Genomic DNA, 16,974 nt, shown 5'->3' with positions numbered 1-16,974 from the left:
TCATTTGCATAAATACATTGTGTAAATCCATTGTGTATAAAGCCATGAATCATGACCAAATATTCCCTGAACAAAAGAAATTCTAGTTTCTGGCTGGATTATCAGATTGAGGGTGAGGGACTGAGTAATCTTGGTTGAGGAAAGGTTAGTGTGGGGGCGGGGCGGGGCGCCAATGGGGATGCAACAGTAAGAGCTTCTAAATTCTACAATGGAAATGACTGTCATTGATTCCTATGGTTTCTTCACACAACAGAACCCATAGAACTTTCTAATCACCCATAGAACTTTCTGGCAATCTCTAAGTATTTAAATAAATTTGGGTGTATGTGAGAAGGAACACTTGATTGTGTTCAGGCTTACACTGGGCTCTTTGCTCAGGACTCACTCCTGGCAGGACTCTTAGACGGTGCTGATGATTGAACCCGGGTCTTCCACGTGCAATGCCAAAGCTTCATCCACTCTACAATATCTCTGTCACTTAAAGGAGAATTCTAAATTTTATTTTTTTCATGAACACAGTACATCCATGCCCGTTCCCCCTTTCAAGTTTTACAGCTCTTACTACCCTTACTTAGGAGGAACTGAAAAAATGACCAAAATACCTAGACCATAAAACTAAAGACCCTTTTTTGCTGCTATTGGGCTATTTTCAACAGTTCCATTCCTCCAATTGGCATCTAAAATAATTACTCTCACATGCAATTGTATTATTCTTGCATTTTGCAGTTTAATGTCAAAGAATAATAAGAATGGACAGTAGTGAACAGAGAACAGGAATTGGTCTTAAGATCTGGTAATAAACCACATTTAACATACATAAGATGTTGGTCAAGCCACATCTTTGTTCCTCTGAATTTATACGTACTCCACAACGCAAGAGACCCTTCATAAGGTTTAATCAAGTACTTCTAATCTTTCAGAGATAAGGAGGGTTCTAAATTTCATAGAGAGCATATTTCCATACAAAAATTCACATCCCTAAGCTGAATTGCATCTTTGAGGATTCTAAATTCTTTGTTTCTCTGTTCTTTATTCTTTTGATTTTCAAATAATCTGCAAAAACCTGACCCAGCAAATAGATTCTGTTATGGTTTTGACATTAAAAAGAAATCTGAAGTCATGCCTTTCCCCTTCCTATTATTTTTCAGACACAAGACATTACATCACTCAAAGAGGAATAAATAGAAATTTGGTCAGTAAATTTTAGAAAAGAATTGACATGAAACTTTACAGCAAATTATATGAAAATAAACTTTCTGAATCCACAACGTTTTGTAGAAAGAATTATTTCACATTAGTCATGGTGGTACAGTGGTGGTGAAGATCAGATGTGGAGAGAAGAGAAAAATTAGTCTTTCAGAGTAGAATAATAATGAGATCGTTATCTGGAAGGAAATATTTAGTTTAGGGAGGGGGGTTCTTGTGTAAAGTGTGCAACCATCCGATACAGGGAGAACAATCTGTTCATTGCGGTTGCCACTATCTGCTGAACCAAGAAGGAAGAAAACGAAACTCTCCTCCTAAACAGAAGGACTCAAACTTGTGAACACTAGACAAAACTTCTTTGTAGTCTGTGCAGTAAGTGGTGGGTGAGTCAGCAAATACACTCACCACATCAGTGTATTTTTATTTCAAAGTACAGATGGGGACACCTAATATGTTTTTTTAATCAATCACACATAAAGGCAAATACATAGATTCTATCCCTCGCTATTATGCATATGACATCACTGTATCACAGTCATCGCATTGTTGCTCAATTTTCTCAAGCGGGCACCAGTAACGACTCCATTCATCCTAGCCCTGAGATTTTAGCACCCACTCCTTACTCGTCTTTCCCAATGGTTCCTCGTTGGAGGCTCTGTCAGGGTCAGGGGAATCAGACCCATCATTGTTACTGTTTTTGGCATATCGAATACGCCACAGAGAGCTTGCCGGGCTCTGCCATGTGGGCAGGATACTCTCAGTAGCTTGACGGGTTCTCCAAGAGGGAGAACTAGACAATTCCTGGAGCTAACATACATATGACATAGTGTTTATAAAGTTTAAAGCTTATGACATTTTGAGGTCTATTTTATTTTTAAAAATGCAAAAATCTTGACTTTACAAATTTTAGAAAAACATCAATAGAATCAACTAAACATATGATTAGGCCCTTCTAGGGCTTTGCAAGATTCCATGAAAGTGAGAAACCTAACATTAAAACTTCTTGGCTTTAATATGAATCTCTTTACCTCAGTTTAACACCAGAGTTCTTTGCTCATTCCTCATCCCCCTATATGTTTTGGGTATGAGGCACAGCTGTTCTCTGGAACCGACCCTCGAAGTGCTTGGGAAAACATATATGAGATTCTGAGGATCAAAACTCATTAAGGCGGGCACCTTATCCCTTGCACTTAATCCTCTCTCTCCCTCTCCGTCTCTCACTCTCTTCCTCTTCCCCTCTGTCCCCCTCCCTCTCCATCTCTTCCTTTCTCCCTCTCCCCGCCCCCTATAGATAATCAGGTAATGATGTGCTTGGCTGGTTGGTTTGATCAGCTAGCTGTTATCATTGGCCATGAAGTGAATGGTTCAAAAGCTTAATAAAAAGTTAACATGTAGTTAACCAAGCTTGTTTAAGACATATGACATCAACATTTCTTATTTGTTTTTAAGTTATCAGAGTCATATTTAATTCCTCTGATAGGAGATTAAGACAGAACAAGCTTAAACCCCAGTTCTGTTGATCAAAACCCCAGTCCTACTGCGCAGCCCTTCATGTTTTCTCTGACTTTTTGAAGTGGGTTTATGATAAATTATTAACAAGAATAATTTAATTCAAAGTGAACACTTCCTCCTAGGTGATGATTTATCTGTGTGTAAGCTGAGGGAATTCCAGTCGCTGCTGCGCTTGTGACTGCTAACTTTATTAATGCGTCTTTACAACGAAGATTAATGGAACCCACAGTAAGTCGGCTATAGTATTTGATGTCACTTTACAGACTTTGTAAAATCTGGAAATTAAAATCTATCACCATAAGATACAGTGACATAGAAAAAACCCACATGAAAACAAAAGGTACCTTAAAGGCACACTACTCTAACCCACAATGTTTGTCATGTTGAAGAATGCCCTTGATTTGAAGTGTTTGTGAGTGATTTGCACCACAGAGTAAAAACCTAAACATTTTTTCAAGAATAAATATTTCATTATGAAAATCAATTTTTACTTAATGGAGTCTTATGAGGGAGAAGGTATTTTAAGGTATTTTATTAATACACTTTAAAATCATTTCACTTTTATGTACACTTCGTCATTTCCACTGAGAGCAAAGAGAAGACATAAAATTTGGTAAGTGCAGTAATAAAAACCACTTTCACTATTAGTTGGGAAAGAAACAAATGGGAATATTACTTTGAAGGTAATTACTTAAGGTACTAATTTTTAACTTCATATTTTCTCAAAACTTAGGCAAAGTATATCCCAAATCTTCCTACAAAAATAATGTTCTCTCAGGACAGTTTTATACATTCAGAAGAAAATAGGTGAGTTTTTCTCTGTCAGTTGAGGCAAAATATGTAAAATACATCTTACATGTATTTTACATTTAAGATGTAAAATACATCTTAAAATACAATTAAACAACCTTACTTTCACCCTGGGTGGAGTGATAGCACAGTGGGTAGGACGTTTACCTTGCACACAGCCGACCCATGTTCGATTCCTCCATCCCTCTTGAAGAGCCCAGCAAGCTACCAAGAGTATCATGCCCGCATGGCAGAGCATGGCAAGCTACTTATGGCGTATTCAATATGGCCAAAACAGTAACAACAAGTCTCACAAGAAGACATTACTAGTGCCCGCTCGAGAAAATCGATGAACAATGGGAGAACAGTGCTACAGTGCTACTCTTCACACTAATAGAACACTCAATGAGACATGAATTTTTGCTCCAGGTACTTTGTAGATAGGTAATCTACACCTATCTTTGTAGATTACTATGCACACATTTATAAAAACAGTCTTCATTCTCACCATCCTCAGTGTAACTTCCTTGTAATTTTAATAAAAAATATGTGGGTTTTGGTCAAAAAATAGATTGTAGCTTTTTGAAGGCAAAAGGAGGTTAATTAATTTTTCATCTTTTTATTTCATATAATCCCTGATGGAAAATGATCTATAGGATTAAGCAATTAGATTCATGGATTATTACAAATTATTTATCATGTATTTTATGTGGCAGTAACTTGTTCACTGTTTATTTTTCAAAATAAAACCTTAAAGGTAATTCTGAGTGAAAAATTACCTAAAAACGTTGTTAAACATATTTTCTCACTCAATTATTAGATGTTGACTGAGAAGTTATCACATGACTATAACCGCACACTACTGCTCTGGATAAACAATCTTGAGACTGAAAATTTGATTTAAAAAAATACTTGTCCTGGTGGAATTTATAGTCTGATCATGGCAATGACATAAGACAAGGACACTATAGCTCAATTCAAAGAAATGACGGAAGTAAAAGGAATAAAGTCAACATTTTCCAGCAATGTTTACATTTGAATGACTATATGCTTTACACATACATGTCACTCATTTCTACAAATACTACTAAAAGGCAAGTATCAGAGGAGGAGCTTCTAACTTCAAGTAACATACTATATACTATATATGTCAGAAACTGTACTGTTAAGCCGAAATCATCTAAAAAATGTGCTTTTGCCATGGTGATTCCCTTTATTTTACTCTCCTCTGTATATGCCATCATCTGCTTCATTTTCTGATTCTGATTTTCTAATTTCTGAGTGATTAAAAATCAGAAAATCAATCACTCACTAATCCATAGTATGCACTGAAGTGGGAGTACTTAATCCACTAAATGTAAACTGAAATAAATATCTGCACAAATACTCTCACACTAAACCTGTATGTTTACATAACTGTCTATACTTATAGATAAATTAAAAAAATAATTATACATTCATTCTCAAGTATTTCTTAAGCACTCAGGAAAAGCTAGGGACACTCCCAGGATATATAAGAATGAAAATTATATATGTAAGGAACTAAGATATATAAAATGAAGTTTTAAAAAATAGGAATATAATTTTGTAGGGTCAAATGTATTCTGAAGCAAATTAAGCTACTGATACCCATATTAAGCATACCAACTATAAAATAGTTTGCTCGAGTGGGCACCAGTAAAATATCCATTGTGAGACTTATTGTTTCTGTTTTTGGCTTAGCGAATATGAGCAAATTGATGAGCAACAGGATGACAGTGATACAGTAAACTATAATATATATATATGCCAAAGAATGTTTGGTTTATACATACAATGCATAAGTACTGATAATTTAAAACTTTATTAAAGTCAACTTCTTCTAACTAAAACTATTCTGCTTTATTTTTCTAATTGCCTGATATATGACAGCTCTGGGAGTACTCATGAAGTTGAAAAAACACAAAAATTAAAAGATGTATGCATCTAAAAGTGTAGAAAATACATAAAAGTTTTAATTTTCCAGTCCCTATCAGGGTGCAAAATCCCTTTATTTAAAAATGACTCTGTATTTGACTCTTAAGATCTCTGGTATCCAATCTAACTTATCATAGCCACATATTCATCATCATACATGTGAGAAAAAATATATAATTATCTATACTATGGCCACAATCTGTTAGGGAAAAAAGTACTTTGTGACAGAGAGTGAAAATATTACTTGTTTAAAGCCATAATCTTTTTAATTAAAGATAAATTTGATATTCATAAAAATGATGAGAACTTTGACATATAAATTAAAATGCAAACACATTTAGAAAGATTATGAATAAGATGGTCTTTTTCCATCTTCTCTTCAATAAAATATTAACAATGCCAGGATGTATGTCATCATATTTGTGTTTAATGTGGCATTAATTTGCAAGTCATTGTTGTTTTTTAAATAAGATAAAGTAAGTTACTTGTTCTTGTAAGGAGATATGTAATTGGATTTTGATAATTAAACCCTAGATGAGGCATTTGGTATGTCTATGCCCCAAATCCCAATAAATTATGCATGCACAACTTTTAAAACTACATCTTAATTAGTAGCTTAAAATAAAACTAATTTGAATGCCAGGAAATTTACTCTTTAAAAACTGCTCAAATTTTATCAATGAAAGCCAACCAAATAGTTTGAAAGTATAAATGTCAATTTTGTGTAAGAACCATGATTTTATCACTATAAAATGTTTTAATTATTTTATTAAATGACTGCAAATTTGTGAGTTTAGTCTCATGTTTTTCCCTTGTGAAGTTTAATCTCCTTAGTCAATTAACGATGTTCCCATTTTCATTTATTTTCCTACTACTACTCTTTTTACTTCTACTCTATTTTGAGTTACCTCTGTTTATACTCACCTCTATGGCTAGTCTCGGGTGTCAGTTCTACTGGCCTCAGGAAGTCCAAGTATTTGGTCAATCTTTATTTGGGGTATTAATTTGGGTGTGTTTGGGAATCAGATTAGCATTTAGAACAGTAGAATGGATAAAACCAATTGCATTCCCTAATAGAAACAGGGGCTCAACCAATCAGTTCAAAGCTTGAATAAATCAAAATTATCACCTTTCCCAAGCAACAGAACTTCTTGCTGAATGTATTCAAATTAAGGCAGTGGCTTTCCTTTACCTCCAGATTTTAACTCACCTGATTTTCACTTTGCAACTCAACCTGCAGATCTTGGGAGTTATAGTCACTGTCACTGTCATCCCGTTGCTCATTGATTTGCTCGAGCGGGCACCAGTAACATCTTTATCGTGAGACTTGTTGTTACTGTTTTTACCATGTCAGATACACCACAAGTAGCTTTCCAGGCTCTGCCGTGGGGGCAGGATACTCTCGGTATCTTGCCGGGCTCTCCGAGATGGGTGGAGGAATCAAACCCGGGTCAGCCTTGTGCAAGGCAAATGCCCTGCCCCTGTGCTATGGCTCCAGCCCCTTGGGAGTTATTAGTCTACTTAAATTATGATCCAATCCTTGTAATAACTCTCCTGTTTCTTTCTTTGCTCTCAATAGATTGATAGTAAATAGACAGAGAAATGATAATAGATTGTTCTGACAAATAAAATCCTAGCTATTTTCTTTTCATGCTTAATTTCCATATTGTATTAGCAAGGTAGAATACTTAAAATACTTCTCAGATCCCAGTTCCAACAAACATTGCAGTGAATTGCATGGTTTCATAATTCCTTACATCTATGTAGTATTTTATTGTGTGTATATAAACATATATACATATATATAATCTTTATGATCCACTTATCTGTCCTTTGACATCAAAGTTGATCATGTTTAATGATGCCTGAAGAGTGATAAACAAAGGATTATATGACTGACACGTGGTATTTAGAATAACTAGATGATGGGATACAATGTTTTAAAGAAGATCACCTTTGGCCCCAGAGTATAGGGAGAAGGAAAGAAAGAGTGGATTGGAGGTGGTGAAGAGACAGACAAGAAGGAACAGAGGTCAGAGCAGGGGATCAAAGTACAAAGGTGGTGTTAAGGAATGATAGAGCTAAATATCAAAAACCACAAAGTCATCACTGAAATCAAGACCCAAACCTTAATAACCAAACTTAAAAAGTTCCCTGTCAAGAGGTCAGTCTGGAGGGTGGGGTGTGGGGAGGGAAGGGAACCTGGGAATATTGGTGGACGGAAGTTGACACTGGTGATGGATTGGTGCTTCAATACTGTATGTCTGAAACTCAACTATGAATATATTTGTAAATCACATGCTATAATAAAAAAATTAAAAAGTGCTTTCCTGATTAATAGCCTGTTTACACTATTTTGTTTATCTTTACCTGGTAACTTAGAAGACAATGTCTATTATACCATAAGAAAATATCTGAACTAAACAGGTAGTACAAGGATTAAGGCACTTGCCTTGAACTGAACTAACACTGGTTTGATCTCTAGCACAGAATATGGTCCTCCAGACAATATCGGGGTGAGGCTCATTCACTCCCCCCTAAAAAATAATCTAAAGGGCCAGAATACACTGTCATACTATGATACAAAATTAATTATCCCTGACCTGATACTGATTTAAAACAAAGGGTATTTTAGCTGTATGATCAAACCTGGGGTGGTGGGGGGGCGGAGTTTTCAAACTCTCTGAGCCTTGGAATCATATAAAAAAAATGAGGGATTTGGTGAAGTGAATAGCAAGTTCCCTTCAGCTTGACATTCTCATGACTCCATTCTGTGACTCGAAGTCAAACAACAGTCAACACAAGACTCAATATTCTTCTTAATATTATTCAAAATAAAAACAGGAAGCAAAAGTGAAAAAATATTGATATGCATTAATTTAAATAGCATTTTTCTCACTGGATCAGTTTAAGTCATAACTCTGGGGCACAGAAGAAAATCAAAGAAAGCAGCATGAACCACAAGCACCATGGCTATCAAATCATACTGAAACATGAGTCAGCCTCCACAAACACATGCACACCCTCTCCCAAATACAATCCTGTTAAAAGAACTCTCCTAAGTAGGGTATCCTATGGGACTGGCCACATAGATGACTGCTTCCTGAGCACTGGTATGTGAAGAATAAAATACTAAAGATTCTGCTACTGAAAGTAGAGTCTGTTTACTGTATCTCTACCAACCAGCATCCTTTCAGCATGGAAATGCAGTGCAGAAGACTTTATCACTTTATCACACTGGTATCAATGTATTTCACATACTCACTTATTTTTTAAGCTTTTCTTATAATCTCCAGTCAGTGCTATAATTGTCAGCAAGTTTTTTTTTTTTTCTGTGTTGGGCACCCTTCCTTTTGTTCCAGTCTTTCATACAAATCCTTTTGTGTGACAGTAAAGCAGCTGTGCTTTGTTCTTTAATGTTCCTAGTCTGGATCCCCAGTGGAGACCACTTTATAACATAAACTGCAAAGTACCATTTTCACAGCGGGGACAACTGTGTTCATCTTCAAAAAGAGGCATTAATAAAATGAGACCGTAATGAACATGCTAATTCTGATCACAGGGTAGTGCACAATTGTGGAGAGAGTAGACTGCCTTCTCCCTGAAAGATTATAAAAGTTGTGTGTGTGTGTTTTTAACAACTGCTATAATGGCTTACATTTTTTTTGAAACTGACATATTATGCAAACATTCTTCTCCATTTCCCAATGAAATGCCTTCTCTGTCTCATCCAACTGCTCCCTGTGTGTTTTACTATCACAGTTACATTCACCTTCAGGGAGCAGAATTTTTTTCCATCTTGCACGAACTGCTTTGCTGAAACAGATATGTCACTGAATCATAGAAAGCTGGAGAGGGGTGATCTATGATCACTAATCCAGTGCCTTCTCTGTGCACATAAGGAAACAAACAAACAAACAATCAAACAAAACAAACTGGGATGGAAAGCTGATGGATTTATTCAACTTGCCACAGATTTTTGTGACATTGCCAGAGTTGGAAGCAAATGACCTGAGATCTACACTTACTTGGTTACTTTACATATTATCTTATGTCCTAATGGGGATCATTCATAAAATAAGATGTGTCTGTATGTGGAGTGGATACACATACAGAAATACCATTTCATAAAGTTTATCCATTAAATTAGGTAACAAAATTCCTTCATATATGTTTAGTGATTTTTGTAAACAATAATTGTACTTTGTACTCTACAAACAAGTTGCTTATTCCCTAAGTAGAAAGCTATGCTATTTATACTACACTCTCTAGTGCTATGTGATGGTTGTGGTTTGGGGGATATTACTATGTGGAATAGAAAAATTTCTAAAAATTATCCACTGAGCTTTAAAAAATTAGCATACTCTTATGCTCTCCTGGGTGATAAGAAAATACAGATTTACTGATAATCACCTAATATTTTTCTAAATCAAAAACATCACTTGATTAGAATATTTGAGGCAAAATGAACAAACTCTATCCTTTTAGAGAAGAAGAATTATATGAGGCAGAATAAAGATTGTTCATATCTCTTTCCACATGTCCAAGAAGCCTATATCTCTCAGACTTTCAAGAGAAAGAAAAAGAAATGACATGAATACTGAAGTCTCATTTTTCTCTGCTCACTGGCTGATAATGTGCACATGAGAAAGCATTTTTATTTCCATATATCATTACTTATATTTCTATAGCAAGTCTTCCTCCTGATATTGTTGGCCAGAGAGATATTGTAGCCAGCGAGCCAAAGTTTCATAAAGACCCAATTTTATCTGGACTATGATCTCTCATCTTAAAACATACTCTCCAGTCCTGTGTTTAATACTCACTAAAAGCCAATTTCATCTAAAGTCCCAAGCAGAATTACACAACTAGAGAATGCTAAGCTCTTAGTAAGCTCTTGGTGAGATATGATGCCTTCACTTAAAGTTCTACATAGAATGGAAAGCATATATATGACACATCTGCTCAGTATTCCAAAGATTTGTGAGGATAGAATACTTCCTGTTTGCTTATATTTACACAGCCTAGATAATTAAACAAAAACAAACAAACAAAAACCCTAAAAGTTATAAACACCCTACACAATTCCTTTTCTCCCACGACTACTTATCCAAATTCCACAAAGTCTCTGATGTATAAAGGCTATTGTTTAAACATGAATCACACATTCGGCTTCTACTCTTATTCTTTCTTACCCACTTGCCACATCTGCTGCCAAGTCTATGACTTAACTTTACGGCTTCATTAAGAGTCTTGGCAGAATAATTCCAGTTCTACATATCCTGAGGTGTCTAGCCCATGTGGCCATGTATTGGACACCTCCAAATTCCACAGTACTTAAATTCCAGTAGGAGCACAAAATTGAAAGAACAAGTAATGTAGAAACAAACTAAACTCAACAAACAAAAATAGTGACACAGAAGGCTCAATGAACAGTTTAGCAAATCATCAGACAGCAACCTTGTGGAGAGATACAACAATTTTCAGAAATTTTCTTTTACTTAAGTTTTTTTTTTATAATTCCTTTAGTCATTTGGCATAACAAGTAATATAAAACAAATTACTGTGTCATTGATATGGGACAGGCCTAGAGGTGACTGGAAAAATGGGGACAATGGTGGAAGGAAGGTCACTCAGGTGGTGGGAAGGTGTTAGAATATCAAAATACCATAATAACTACTATAAGTGACTTTGTAAACTATGGCATTTATATATATTAACATATATACATAAGATATATATGTAAATATTTTTTTTTCAAAAAAAGTTTTTCTGTCCTAGGATAATTTGAAATCAACTACAGAGAGCAAGTTCTTCCTGATACACCCTTTTGAATGCACATGGGTGATCAAAATAATATTTCAATGTCTTCTGTATTAGTCACATAGTTCAGATGTTTAAATACCCAATTAATTTGGTTTTCTAGTAGCCTGTGTGAAAGAAATTAGTGATCTCCACACAGTTCATTTAGAAAAAACCATCATGATAGTTTGCAGATTTTGACATTGTCAGCAAATTGGGGAAAAAGTAAATGACCCATGTGGACAAAATGGACATCTGCTGATGGCCACTGACTGAAAAGTGTAAAACCATTTCCATCTACTGCAGAGCAGAGAGCTTGAAGATTTGCCAGCAGCACTTGTAGAAAAGTGATTTTAAAATGTGCGCAAAGCTCATCAACTGTGCTGGGAAACTCTTCTAATAGTTTACTGGTCATAATGAATTTTATGAATATCAGTTTGCCACAAGGATATTTCAAAGACTATCACTCAAATAATTATCAGTCAGTATTTGGAACATTGAAATAAAGAGGAATTTCTACAAAGATAATTCCCAGCCCCATTTATTTCATCCCATAAGGATAGATGAGAAAGATTCTATTTAAGACAATGTTTAGACTACTTTATCATTATCCAAAATAACTTTGAATTTCTCTCATGAAAGATTTCCAAAACTGCTGAACTTAAGTTTTAAATAAAAAACATGCAAGTGTATTTATATTTGACAGATATGTACATAGGAAATCAAAATCATGTAAATATTTTTAACGGGTTGCATTTTATGTGGGGGAATACTTGAATTAAAAATCTTAGGAGCTGGTGATACTGTTTTTAGGTAGGAGGTCAGTTATTAATCCCTGTGAAATGTCTTGTAAGGTGATATATTCCTCCAACTTTTGGTAGAAATCTTCAAGTCAAATATATAGCTTCAGGAAGTCATGTGGCTTTTACAGTTCCCATTTATAGGGATTTGCTCAAGGAACTTAGAGGTGAAAATAAAATGTTGCTGATAAATTTTACTTTATTGTACCCATGTATATATATTGTAATAATAACACTACTTCTAAATTAGGTAAATAAATGAAGATTTAAGTTAGTAGGAGAGTGCTTTAGAAATGAAAATTTGAAAAAAATTTACACTTCTCTGATGTTTAGTTTATGTAAATATATGCATATTCATATGAATAACATTTTAATAGTGCATATTATAGTACTTCCATCAATTTCAGAATCCTTCTGTTCTTAAAAGCTGACATATAATTTTTGTATCCCTTTCTCTAAGTCTTAATTGTACATGGCAGATTTTATTCTTTCTTTTACTATTTCAAGTATTTAAAACTTATGTATTTTACAACCTATTACTATGCGTAAATTATCTATAGTTCAAAGAAGATCATCTAGGTTTTCTGCTCTCAGGGTGCTGCTCCTCCAGTTCAAAATCAAGATTCAGGTTGTTGAGTCAGTGCCTCCGAATCTATGTGAATATGAATGACCTTACCTGGAAATGCTCTGGACTACAGTGGCAGGTCTACAAAGTGAATGTTTTATATGGCTGCCTATTCCCCAGTTGATGAAATTCACTACTTTTGACCAGCTTTTTTCTATTGGGAATCTGAATTTTATATAGCAAAAGTAGGATTTGAAGTCTTAATATTGGGCAGAAAACCTCTTAGTCCATCTAATTTGATACATATATGTCGCATCTTGAGAAATAACTGGGTTATTAGCCCTAAAACACCCAGCATGCTTAACAATCAACTTGAATTAGAAGATTACAAATGGTATTTCTAAAACAAACAAAATACAACAAAAAATTGTCTTATTTTCCTCAAAATTACCTCTTTCTTTTCAGCACCTAGAAATTTCTCTTCTTGTTTGCAGGAATAACTGCACTGAATTTTAGAGGGTTTTCTTTTTTTTTAATCAAAATCTCTGTACACAGGAGGTCATAGGAGTTTTTGAAAAAATTCTTTTTGTTTTGTTCTGGGGTCACACCTAGCTGTGTTCAGGTCTTATTCAGCTATAAACCAAGGGATCATTCCTGGTAGGCTCAGGGAACCATCCGATGTGCCAATGATCAAACCCAAGGCAGCCAATGATCAAATAGCAAGGCAAGCACCATCCCCACTCTTGCTCCAGCCCAACTTTTGAAAGAATTTAGTTGCCTATTATGGTTAGAAATGTAGTCCAAATTTTATTTTTTTTGTAAGTAGTATTCTGTTGCAAGCATTTAAAAGATCTATATCCACTTGTTCAAAATTTCTTCTGATACTTTGTGAAATAACTATATTATTTAAAACAAATAATAAAAGTGTTTTCAAACATTTACACCTGCAAACTGATAAAAAATTATGTATTGCTAAGGCAGAAATTTTTTAAAAAGAGAATTTTAAAATTCATTTTAAAACCTGGAATTATAAAATTAAAACTTTATCCAGGTTTTTGAGCAGCACTGGCTCATGTACCAAAGTTTAAAATTATTCATTTAAAAGATATTTTAGGTGGGTATGGTGCTGCCAGCAGGTCAACCTGCACCTGTGGGACAAGTGCATCAGCAGCCTGATGGTGCCTTCAGACTTCCAGATGCCCCAAACTTGCTGCTGTGCTTTTGGCCAGACCCCAACAACTTGGGGCCAAGTTTACCAAGAAATTAAATGTTCAAAATTTAGGTATGTGGGAGACACACCCAGAGACCACCTCTGGCTCAGTTATGTCAGCTCATTTATTGGCCTTATTCCAAAGACACAAAAGTCTCAAAAGAGATCAAAACATGCAGTTAGGACCTGTAGCGCAGAGATAGGAGGGAATCCGTGACTGAGAGGCCCAGGCCCACTTGGATCAGGACTGGGCCTTCTCCCCTCAGGTTTCCAGTTTTCCAGTAGCTTGGCAGCATACACACAAACTGCCCCCGGTACCACGTAATCTCATCAATGACCAAGACCCGGGGACTATAAACTAAAACTCCCAAAAGAGAGCACAGCAGAATGTCCTGACCCTGTGCCAGGCTGTCTTCACTGGGGCACCCCGGAGCAAGACGGGCAAGAGCCCTCCCTGCCCCAAGGGACCCAGCTTCAGCAGCCAAAAACATCCACAACCCAACCGCCACCATGCTCAAGGCATCTCCCCACATGCTCAGCCGAGCCACATGCATGAGTGAACTCCTACGGAACCCAGGTACCATGGAACTTTGTGACCTTGGACTTTGGGCTCACTAGACCAGGAGCAGAGATCCTCAGCCAACTTTCCCCAGTCACCAGTGACCCAGGGGTCACGCCCATAAGCCACCTCTTGCCAGTGCCAGATAATCTTGCTATCAGCCACCATCAAGATCACATGGTTGCTTCTCCCAAAAGGGAGCATAATATGAGGCCCCCATAACCATGCCACTGGACTCGGCGCCAGGCTGTTTCACATGGGGAGGTGGGGCGGGGGTAAGAATCCTCCCTGCCCCAAGGGATCCAGCCCTGGAAGACAAAATCCCCCACAACCCAACCACCGCCAGGCTCAAGGCCATTCCACACGCATTCAGGCCAAGCCTCACATATGAGTAAACATATTCCTGGACACATCATAAAACACTCCCTACGCATTTTCCATAATTACCATACCACATTTGATGGGGTTCAGATAGTGGGCAACAAATAATAGAGAGAAATATATATATATATGCATATTTTCAGATATATATACCAAACCTCACATCACTCAATCTTAAACAACATGTTAGTGATATCGTAAAGAATGCCTTAAAGGCTTCTGCCAAAATAGAACAGTCTTCACACTGTTTCCTATATGAACACTTGTTTGTAAGCATGTCCAGCAGTTCTTCATAACAGATAAAACAAAGTATATTATTTCAGCTGTGTCTGGGACGGGGATTGGGATTTGGAATGGAAACATCCCAAATTTGGTGGTGGGAAGGTGTAATTGTGGTGGGATTGGTGTTTGAATATTGAATGCAATCAAACATTGTGAACTAATAAAATTAAAAAATAAAAAAAAGTAATGCGGAGTTCATGCCCAATTCAATCAGCTTAATCAATGACTAAATAAATAGCAGTGCTCCTACATTATTTAAAATAAATAAATAAATGAATAACAAAAATTAAAAATGATATTTTAGGATTTATATGTAAGTAAATTGTCTTTGAATTTTTAATTAATTTTTGTACCAAAACTTAACAAGTTTTTTTTATTAATCTTATAAAACATACAAAGGAAATAACTCAGTAAAAAACAGTGAAATGAAAATTTTCTAAATGATACATGTGTACACATACATACATGTCTATGTGTATATATACACAAATTCTTTTGTGATTATTAATTTCCTTAATATAAAGTCTATCTTCTTAAATTATGAAATGAAACAAAATGAAGTTTAAAACAGAAGTACTCAGAACAAACAATAATAAATGTATAAGTAAATCATAGAAAATGGCACAACAGATTTAATTTGGACACATCAACTATAAGCCATCCTAATCAGGCAATGTTCCTATCTTTACCTATAGGCTGAGGTGAAAAAACAAGAGTACTCCTCACTAGTCCTTTATTCCAGAATACTGTCATTTTCAAGGATGTGTAGAAAGTAGACACACTAGACTGGAGTTTTTTTTTAAGTTTCCTTATGCTCAAACTTCACAAGCCACGAATCCAGAAACAAAATGAGGCATACATTTTTTCATAATTTTGCATGAACATACATTAGTTCAAAATAAATAAGAGGTTGAAATTTTAAAAAGTTGACATCAAGAAGAACGGTATATTTCCTGCTTTAGATTCCCTTATTTACGACATATTCCCTTTTAGGTATATGATCAAAGGATCATATGACCGTTGCAAACATCAATGTCCATCTTGGTAAATTTGAAGAAAGTAGCTGCTGACCTAGGTATAAAAATACACACAGAGGTAATGCTAACATGCCAAAGAACAGCATACACTGTATCTAAGTTCCCTATTAAAAAATCAAAATGGCATCTGGTATTTGAAAACTGCACTTAGATGGTATTTTTTTCCCCCTGATTATCTTTTCTTGAGTCCCACAATGAGAAAAGGCACCCACTGTCTAGGAGTTTGACTCTTAACAGCATTCTATTTCAATTCATTTCCCGTATAAGTGTCATGTGAATGAGAGTCTTTTAAATGGCTCTACAAAAGAACACCTGTGATTCAGAACTTGAATAACCACACAAGCAACAAAATTTCACTTGAGCACTTACCACGCAAAACTGTGAGTCTGGTGGAAACACTTATTTCTCCCACATTATTTGAGGCCACACATTCATAAATGGCCTCATCTCTTGGAGTCCGTAATGGTTGTATTCTGAGAACTGATCCAGATCCATCGTCAAACTCTATTACCTATTAGAGGAAACAATAGCTGTCACAGGTGTTGTTACAAATGTCTACCTTTCCATTAAACCTCAATGCAGTGGCGAGTTAGCCATCAGACTCCAGCTAAACTTATCAGCATTTTAAGACTGAATTTTGACACAATCTAGAAACAAACAAGTTGGTGAAATTTAAATAATCTACTGAACAATTCGTAAGTCATAAACCGTATATGCAGAAAGGAGATTTGCAGTCTCTACTGAAAAGCATCGAGGATTGACTTGTGAAAATATCTAAGTATTGTGTATCCAGAGCATTTTGACCCTATTAATTTTGCAGTAGACTTGCTGCAATAATGGATCAGTGTCTCAAATTATTCCGTATCTAACATCAT

General features: G+C 35.7%; 1 protein-coding gene across 7 annotated transcripts in view; it reads right to left on the bottom strand.

Moving 5' to 3' along the window:
• The window catches only part of PTPRD (protein tyrosine phosphatase receptor type D), a 1,592,809-nt gene that overhangs the window by 315,360 nt on the left and 1,260,475 nt on the right, over positions 1 to 16,974 (bottom strand). For all 7 annotated transcript variants that reach the window (XM_055135922.1, XM_055135897.1, XM_055135904.1 and 4 more), the window contains exon 10: positions 16,469 to 16,610. In XM_055135922.1, the coding sequence (XP_054991897.1) occupies positions 16,469 to 16,610 (142 nt within the window). The remainder of the gene's footprint in view (positions 1 to 16,468; positions 16,611 to 16,974) is intronic.

The sequence above is a fragment of the Sorex araneus genome, chromosome 1 (assembly GCF_027595985.1).
Source record: "Sorex araneus isolate mSorAra2 chromosome 1, mSorAra2.pri, whole genome shotgun sequence".
In the NCBI taxonomy this organism is placed as follows: Eukaryota; Metazoa; Chordata; class Mammalia; order Eulipotyphla; family Soricidae; genus Sorex; species Sorex araneus.
Note: the sequence above shows the minus strand (reverse complement) of the source record. Positions and strands in the feature narration are given on the sequence as shown.